The 9,720-nt window shown below is 39.9% G+C and overlaps 1 protein-coding gene across 1 annotated transcript in view; it reads right to left on the reverse strand.

Annotated features, from left to right (window-relative positions):
• Positions 1 to 8,995, reverse strand: part of SERPINF2 (serpin family F member 2) — a 40,036-nt gene extending 31,041 nt beyond the window's left edge. The window contains exons 1-2 of the mRNA XM_030222140.1: positions 8,989 to 8,995; positions 8,678 to 8,721 (exon numbers count right to left, since the gene is read on the reverse strand). Coding sequence (XP_030078000.1) covers positions 8,678 to 8,721; positions 8,989 to 8,995 — 51 coding nt within the window. The remainder of the gene's footprint in view (positions 1 to 8,677; positions 8,722 to 8,988) is intronic.
• Between the last annotated feature and the right edge of the window lie 725 nt (positions 8,996 to 9,720).

Below are 9,720 nucleotides of genomic sequence, written 5' to 3' on the forward strand. Positions count from 1 at the left end.
CAACGTATCATCAACGATGCACCTAGATCCTTTTCCTGGGCGGTGACTCCTAATGTGGAACCTTACATCATGTAACTATGGTTTGGGTTCCTCTTTCCCACATGCATCACTTTGTACTTGCTCACATTAAGAAGCATCTGCCTCTTGCAATTTAACAACTTTGAATAACTTTGTGTCATCAGCAAATTTAATTACCTCACTAGTTATTGCCATCTCTAGATCATTTATAAATATGTTAAAAAGCAGCAGTCTCAACAGACTCCGGGGGAACCCCACTATCTACCCTTCTTTATTATTTAACCCTCCTCTCTGTTTTCTTTTAACCAGTTTTTAATCAACAATATGACATTGCCTCCTATCCCATGACTTTCTAATTTCCTCTGGAGTCTTTCATAAGGTACTTTGTCAAAAGCCTTTTAAAAATCCAGATACACAATATTAACTGGCTCACCTTTATCCACATGCTTATTCACCCCTTCAGAGAAATGTAGTAGATTGGTTAGGCAAGATTTCCTGACTTAATCCATTTTGGCTTTGTTTCATTAATCCATGCTTATATATGATCTTGAAAATAGTACACAAATTTACACCTTTGATGAGGCAGATGTGTTGCATATACTCGTTACATGTATATGTTTATTTTATAAAGCACACCTATCCACAGACTACGTAAAAGTAGGTGGCTATATTTTGGTGTGCATGTTTACCTCCAACTTTATATAATAGCAGTTTTCCACCTATACATGTGTTACACCTGGAAAATTGTTTACTCAGGCCCCCCCAAGTGTCTGCAAGGCCCCAAAAGACACTTATAGAAAAACATGGTAGTCTTAATAACATCGGAAAGAGCGATGTGAAATATAACCTAGAGATGATCCCAAAGTATCAAGATGGTCATAGTTCATTCAGAAAAATGTTGAAGTTCTCATATTCTTATTTTTCTAAGCAGTTTTTGCTCCCAGGTCAGTAGTGAACACAGAGTGGCAGGGTATAAACTCTAGCCACCTTGCTGGGTAGAGTAGATGGACTATGGTAAATTTAAACTGCTGTCTGTTCCTAATAAGGATTACTGTTTTGAAGTATTTTGAGAAATATTCTTCTCTCTCTGGAAACTAAAACAATTAAAGCCTTATTTCCCAAGAGGAATATTTTGTAATTTAGTCCAATCACTAGTCTTAAGCTGAATCGATTACTGCAATGGCATATACGCAGGGGGCAGAGACCTACTTCTCAAAAAACTACAAACTGCCCAAAACACAGCAGCTCGACTTATCTTCGGAGTATCAAAGTTCAGCAGTTCCAGACCTCTTCGTGAGAAATTACACTGGCTTCTTGTACAGGAGCAAATAACTTTTAAAATTTGCACCCTTGCTATATTGGGATATAAAGAGGAGAAGTGGCTACACAAAACTCTTACAACGTTCTTGTGGCAGGGAAAGCGAGCACGCATTGGGTTAAATAAACTTATGAGACCTTGTCTAAAAGGGGGGCTGGGGCTACTTGACCTAAAACTTATAACAATGGCCTGTAATCTGCGGCATCTATCAGATTGGTTTCGCTCGAGGGAGTTTTTCTCCTGCACTAGAGTGGAAACCTCACTGATGGCCCCAATGGGATTTGCTTACTGGCTTCATGCCTCATCTGAAGAACACCCAACCCTGGGCCCATATAAGTCTATTTTGAACCCCTTGCGGAAAACATGGAAATGGTTGAGCAGGAAAAATAATTGGAACAGTGTAGCATCCCCACTACTGCCCATTAAAGGTAACCTAGCTTTCCCAGAGGGGGGGAAATCTGCTTTGTTTAGGAAATGGGAGATTTGTGGTATTAAATACTTATTTCAAGTAGTTTCTGAGACAGGGACCATTAAAACATTCCAGGCCCTGTGTGCAGAATTTGGACAGAAAGACTATTTTCAATATATGCAACTCAAGCACTACCTACGAACATTGCCTGCATCGGATCTCACTCAGCAGATATGGGAATCCATGAGCGATATGCTGGGTCTGGAAGCACAATTAAAAGTACCGCTTAAGTACTTCCACCATCACCTCAGAGACTTACAGGGGACACTGGACTACACACAAGTGTCGCAACAATGGCACCAAGAGTTGCGGTGGAAACCAGACCCAGAACAGATCAAACTGTGCTTGAGAAATGTGTATCGGGTGACAGAGAATGTGGCATGGCAGGAAATGCAATACAAATTTATTATGAGGCTGTATATATCACCACACAGGGCTTATAAGGCGACCTTGAGAACAACAGACGACTGCCCAAAATGTGGAATTGTGGGAGCTTCTCTAGGGCATATGTTTTGGCATTGCACAAAAGTGACCCCTTTCTGGACAAAACTGGGACAACAAATATCACAAATGTGGAACATATACTGGCAACCAACGCCGGGACAACTGTTTGATGTCTATAATGTTCGTGGCAAGTCACCAGAGGGACTCAAATCGTTTTTGAAAAGAGTGGTCCTGATGGGCAAACGTACTATATTACAACTGTGGCTGCAATCAGAACCACCTGGAATACCACAATGGCGAGGAGCCATGATGCAATGCTGCATGTTGGAAAAAAAAAAAAGCGGGAGACTTGGCCTCGAAAAAAGGAGACCAGTTCTGTAAAGTCTGGCTTCCATTTTGGGACACTCTGACACCTGTTGCGAGAAGCAGGATATTGAATTGTTAACAGAACCGGTAGGGGGGGGGGTAGAGTTGAGGGTGGGGATGGAGAGGGGGGGGGAGTTAGGGGAAGAGGGGAGAAAATTTATAAGCCTGATGACATCTCTTATGTGCTGTTCACTTTATTTGCTGTATTGTGTTTAAGCGTTATCAATAAAAATTGATATAAAAAAAAATTTGCACCCTAGTCCATAAGATCCTCTACGGAGCAGCTCCAGTATATATGGATGACCACATATGCTTCCACCTTTTCCTATATCAGCATTCATTTGTGGAATACATTACCTAAATCTGTAAAAACAGTTCAAGATCATCTGACTTTCAGGAAGTCTCTCAAGGCCTACTTATTTGGGCAAGCTTACCCTAAAGATCCCGTCCTGCCTCTGTGATTCCTGGACTCCAACTCCTCTAAAGATCTTGTGGACTTAACTACTTTCTCTTAACCCTGTACCCTTCCGCCCCTCGTATCACTTTCCATTTATTGTACTTTCCTGTTTATTAACTAAATGTTGTAAGCCACATTGAGCCTGCCAGTGGTGGAAAATTGTGGGGTATAAATGATATAAATAAATAAGTATCACATTAGGTGACAAAAAGTGTCAATGTTTTTACATTTAGAATAAAATACCATTACATGTTCTCTTTTAAATCAATGAATCACCATAATTGTAGGCATGATTTAGAAGCAATATTTAGGGAAGTCAGGACTAAAGTGGTTTGCCTTCTTCCTTCAAGATTGCAGCTTTCGAGTCTTCACTGGTTTGGATTCTTTTTCATCTTCCTATGCTTTGTCAGGTGGTGGCCCTCAGGGTTTGGTATCATCTTAATGGATTTTTAACATATATCTCTCTCCTCTTGCCACCTTTGTGTATCTGGATTTTCAGAAGGTATTTGACAAAGTACCTCATGAAAGACTCCAGAGGAAATTGGAGAGTCATGGGATAGGAGGTAGTGTTCTACTGTGGATTAAAAACTGGTTAAAAGACAGAAAACAGAGAGTAGGGTTAAATGGTCCGTATTCTCAGTGGAGAAGGGTAGTTAGTGGGGTTCCCCAGCGGTCTATGAAGGGACTGCTGCTTTTTAACATATTTATAAATGACCTAGAGATGGGAGTAACCAGTGAGGTAATTAAATTTGCTGATGACACAAAGTTATTCAAAGTCATTAAATTGCGGGAGGATTGTGAAAAATTACAAGAGGACCTTACGAGACTGGGCATCTAAATGGCAGATGACATTTAATGTGAGCAAGGGCAAAGTGATGCATGTGGGAAAGAGGAACCCGAATTATAGCTACGTCATGCAAGGTTCCACGTTAGGAGTCACAGACCAAGAAAGGAATCTAGGTGTCGTCATTGATGATACGTTGAAACCTTCTGCTCAGTGTGCTGCTGCAGCTAAGAAAGCAAATAGAATGTTAGGTATTATTAGGAAGGGAATGGAAAACAAAAATGAGGATGTTATAATGCCTTAGTATCGCTCCATGGTGCGACCGCACCTCGAATATTGTGTTCAATTCTGGTTGCCGCATATCAAAAAAGATATAGTGGAATTAGTAAAGGTACAAAGAAGGGTGACGAAAGTGATAAAGGGGATGGGACGAATTCCCTATGAGGAAAGGCTAAAGTGGCTAGGGCTCTACAGCTTGGAGAAAAGGTGGCTGAGAGGAGATATGATAGAGGTCTATAAAATAATAAGTGCAGTTGAACGGGTAGATGTGAAGCATCTGTTTACGCTTTCCAAAAAAACTAGGACTAGGAGGCATGCGATTAAGCTACAATGTAGTAAATTTAAACGAATCAGAGAAAAGTTTTCTTCATTCAATGTGTAATTAAACTCTGGAATTTGTTGCCAGAGAATGTAGTAAAGGCGGTAAGCTTAGCGGAGTTTTAAAAAGGTTTGGATGGCTTCCTAAAGGAAAAGTCCATAGACCATTATTAAATGGACTTGGGGAAAGTCCACTATTTCTGGATTAAGCAGTATAGAATGTTTTGTACTTTTTTGGGATCTTGCCAGGTATTTGTGACCTGGATTGGCCACTGTTGGAAACAGGATGCTGGGCTTGATGGACCTTTGGTCTTTCCCAGTATGGCAATACTTATGTACTTGTTCAAGACCATGGCATTAGTGGCTTTTACTACCTTGACGATATCTTACTTGTTGCCTACAGAGGTCCATGTTCTCCTTCTCTCACACCAATGGCCTTCTGTTTGGATACTGTGGCATCTTGGCTTCATGATCACCATCTTAGACTGAATCCGATTAAGTCTTCAGCCATCTGGATTACAGTTAGACCGCTCCAGCCAGTAATCCCTCCCCTTCTTTAGGGCTCACCTATCATGCTCACTGATTCTCTTCTCACCTAGGATTATTCTTGATGCTCAATTGTCTTTTGAGGCGGTTTCAGCTACCATTTGAACCTCTTTCTTTGTTCTCTCAATGAATTAATGTAATCAAATACTGCATGGATATGCAGGCCTAACATACTCTGGTTCACGCCTTAATTTCTTCTTGCTTGATTCCTATAATTCTGTTTACTGTGGTACTTGAGCATTTTCAGACAGTTCAAAATACTGTCATCAGACCCCTACATAATATGACTAGCTATGCCCATATTTCACCACTTTTATATCATCATAGAAACATGAGGGCGGGTAAGGGTCAAATGGCCCATCCAGTCTGCCTGTCCTCGGTAACCACTAACTCCTCCTCCTTTTCCTAAGAGATCCCTATGCTTTCTTAAGTTCTGACACAGTCCTTGTCTCCACGACCTCCACCACCATTTCCGTGAAAGACTATTTTCTTAGATTCCTCCCAAGCCTATTTCCTCATCACTGGTTGCCTATTACATATCAGCTTAATGGTAAGGTTCTGCTCCTTGCGCAGAGGACATGTCACTCTGGACTTCTGTTTTACCTGTCTGCACTTTTCACTCCCTCCTGGACTCGCCGTTCTCAGAATATTCTACCCTTTGCTCTACCTTTTTCTATCTAGCTCCTTCCCAGTGGAGGTCACTACCAGTTTTATTCATAGTGAGTCATCCTATTCATAGTGAGTCATCCTATAAAATGTTAAAACTGCTTTAAAGAACCATGTTTTCAAATCAGCCTTCAGTGGTGTGGTCTGGGCCTTCAGCTGTTTATGCTCTGTGCGTTTACTTTTCTGTTTATATGGAGATCCTCTCATTTTCTATCTTTTATTTAAATTATTGTAAACCATTTTATCTTTACTGCACAATGCAGTGTAGCAAACATTTAATAAACCAACGTTTTCCATGAAGAAACATTTTAACATTTTACATGATTTCTTGGCACTTTTAATAACATTACCATGATATTTGAGATGTTTCTCCCTAAAGGCCTAAGTCTGTTTCCCATTTTATGCTTTGTCGTCCTTCAGTCAGCGGATTCCAAGGGCCTCCAGTGCAGAGAGAGCATAAAGTGTTACTCCTGGAACACTTCCTACTTGGGGCGCAAGGGAAATGACAACAGCGATAGAGAATGCAACTAGAGAATAAAGCCCAAAATGAAATGGAGTAAGGAAAAGATGAAGCCTTAATTCTGTGTGCAGCCTTTGCCAGTGCTTGAAAACACACTTTAAAAGCCCAAGTGGAAAATTAGGGAGAAAAAAGGCCAAAAACAATAAAGCTTCCACATGCAAAATATATGGTGTTTAAAAAAGTAAGAGAAGGAGGGTGGGGTTTTTTTTTTTTTTTGGCAGAGCATAAGCTAATTGATACTGTGCTAAACAGCCACCATTAAAAGTGGAGAAACGAGTAAACTTTATCCAGCGCAGCAGTGAAAAGTTCAAGGCTTGGCAGGGCTATGGTATGACAGCTTTAGATCTGCTACAGGAGCAGGACTTGGGGGGGGGGGGGGGGCTCTTTCATAACTCATACCAATGCACTCTGTGGAGTTGTGGTTGGGTTCTCAGCTTAGGCTCTTCACACTAATTTTAAGGAGGAGGAGATGAGGGAGTACAAAGCCCTTCCTGTTCTTTTAGGATCTCCTCTGTTGGCCTGCGAAAAAGGAGCAGGGGAGGGAACCAAATACTTTATAAAACCCATAGAATCCAATAAAATAGTATTAGATATTCCTATTTATCCCTTGTGCATGTTTCTGTTGACCCTAGAGCTTAACCGCAGAGCTATTACATTAATGAATTTCTGCATTTTATTTTTTACTTATCCTCGTTTTATTCAGCTGCTGCAAGTTCTACCACAATAAGCACAGCCATGGGAAGACCATCCCACCCTCTACCTCTACAGGGCTTCCTAAACTTGACCTGCTCACCCTACAGCTAGTCTGGTTCCATATTTCTTTATTACAATTTGATATTCCACTTATGGCTCAACTAAGCTATCTGCAATGAATGTGCATAAAGTGTGTTTGCACATACTGGATACTCAATTATATACAAATGTATCTCATGCATATTCACTGCAGATAGTGGGGTCACCAGCACAGTTTTGGAAGATCTGATGGAGGGCGGGAGGCAGAGGGATTTTCTGCACTGTGCAAAACGACATTTTCCTCATAATATCATAAAAACAACCAGAAATGATCTAAGTAAAATCCATTCCTGTGCAGAAGGCATTGTTCTGTTATTTCCATAATTGCAATCAAAGCCAGTGTTTAAACATGCTGTGGCACAGGGCAGAGGTTTGAGAGGACTCCACTCCCCAACCAACAGGCTTAATCTCCTTCACCTTCATATAGTTTTGGAACCCCCCCCCCCCCCCCCCCCCCCCCCCCCCCCCCCCCCCCCGTAGCATGGGAGCCTACAGCAATTGCTCTGTTTGCAGCCCCGGTTCCAATCCTATTTGTTACTGCTCATGGCAATATTCTAATATGGTGATTTAATAAATTCCACATTTGAAACAAGCTTCTTGATATCCTTCAAATTATTTTCTTGCTCAGGTTTTGGTGTTAAAGGTGAATTTTTAATATATTTTGTGAAAGATATATATCTACCTGTAAATGTGATGACAGTCATACAACTGAGGTTGATATTCATGAACAGTGTTCCCTGCGATTACGATCATAGAATACATAGCTTTGATAGCAGATGATTTGTAATATTTTGTATCTATTTGTAGATTTGTAACATTTTTTATTTTTTTAAAATAAGATGAGATATATGAGTGTAATGTTTAAGAATGTATGGAAGAGTGTTGGGTTGTATGTTTTTTAATGAGTGATGAATAACATTGTGATATATTAAATGAAAAAGTTTTGAATAAAGATTGATAACTATATGATATGGTTGTTTATGTAATTGTAGATTAAGATAATTGCAACCAATTGAAGAAAGTTAGCCTATTATTGTATATATATATATATATATATATATATATATATATATATATATATATATATATATATATATATATATATATCTCAACCGCTCCCCTATTATTAACATATTTCACAGCCATTTTACATCCTCTAGCATAGCTGTTTTCTGATCTTATGTTAATACAGTCCTGCCAAGAGGATAAGGAAGGGGGATTTGTCTTCTGAAGAGGACTGTAAGCTCTACCGAGCAGGGACTCTTGTTTGTGTTTATGCAGAGCTACATAAGCTATAGAAATATTAGTGGTGGTAGATTACACATGAAAAAAAAAAGCAGCAGGCATATAAGTTATTTGTTCAAGGCTTACTTCTGGTTCATACAAAATAAAAAATAAAAATTATTACTTGGAGCCACTCTGTCAGGTAGTAGGATAGGATTGTACTACAGAATGCATTTGCCTTTGTGCTCTATCTTTAGAATTTATCCAGAATCTTTTTCTTACAATTGGTGAGTTTCCAAAAGATTTGTTTTGGGAGAAAAGTATCCCTTTCACACTAATTTTTCTTGAAAGCAGCCCCCAAATCCATTGCTATAATGTGCATATCTTTAAGGAGTAGTTTCTCTACATAGCAGGAAGCAACCTCACACCTAAGCCAGAGGATGCTGGGTGAGATTGCAGTGTTTCAAGTCTCTTACCTGTTTTGGAGATCTTGTGGCTTCTCTAGTGCACGTGAAGGGTCCTCATGAAAAGAAGCCTGTCAGTGCTTTGCACTAGCAATCCCAGTGCTGCAAACTAGACTGATTCACTCTCTGCAACCATTCACTGCTCACTTCAGGAGGGGTCTCTTTCAACAAATATTGATCCTGAACATCCGGTTAAACATTTGTTTTCAGACTGGGAACATATTGGTCCCTTTCTCTGCTGAAATATTGCACTCTCTCTCTCAGGCTGGCTAGGATAGCATTACAGGGCCATTGCACAGCACAATGGAGCACTCTTACCTTACTGTACATAAAATTCCTATTATACAGCCTTATTCAGTCCTATCTTGGTTTCTTTACTCTTCCATCTTATTTGATGCTTTTCAGTTTCTCCTATAACATTTTCCTGTCAATATGTAGCATTATTATGATATCAAACTTTTAAAACATGATCAGTAAATTAGAGAAAGGATTGCAATAACTGATATGGAAATAAACTGTAGACGGTTTTACTGAGTAGTTCTTTTGATGTCAACAGGATTGCAAGTTGAAGGAAAACTCCCAAGTCTATTGAGAGAGTTGGAACTTCAAAAACAAGCATGAAACCTGCACACAGGAGCATGACAAAATCATGCCATATATGGATGAAGCCTCCTCCATAGGTGATATTGCTTGGGCAAAACATACCTAAAAATCAGTAGAACTATTTCCAGAGACTGCAGGAGTCCATGTTTCTTTTGCATACTATGCACGGTCTTTGGTAGCAGCAGCACCAAACAAGCCACTGAAGTATAAGAAAATAAAGGGGATAGGGTGGGGTTATTGGCAGTACTCAAGTTCTTCAAGCTGTCTTTGGAAAAGAAATGTAAGCCAGGGGTCAGGCAGAGAATAAGGGGACAGAAGACCGCAGAGCTGTTAGTCTTACATGGGTACTTATGGGCAAAATAATGGAAACATTTCTAAAGGTAATGAAATGCCTTCAAGCTTAGAGGATTACAGGATCTTATGTAATACATTTTCACAAAGTGAAGATTTTG

The sequence above is a fragment of the Microcaecilia unicolor genome, chromosome 13 (assembly GCF_901765095.1).
Source record: "Microcaecilia unicolor chromosome 13, aMicUni1.1, whole genome shotgun sequence".
NCBI lineage: Eukaryota > Metazoa > Chordata > Amphibia > Gymnophiona > Siphonopidae > Microcaecilia > Microcaecilia unicolor.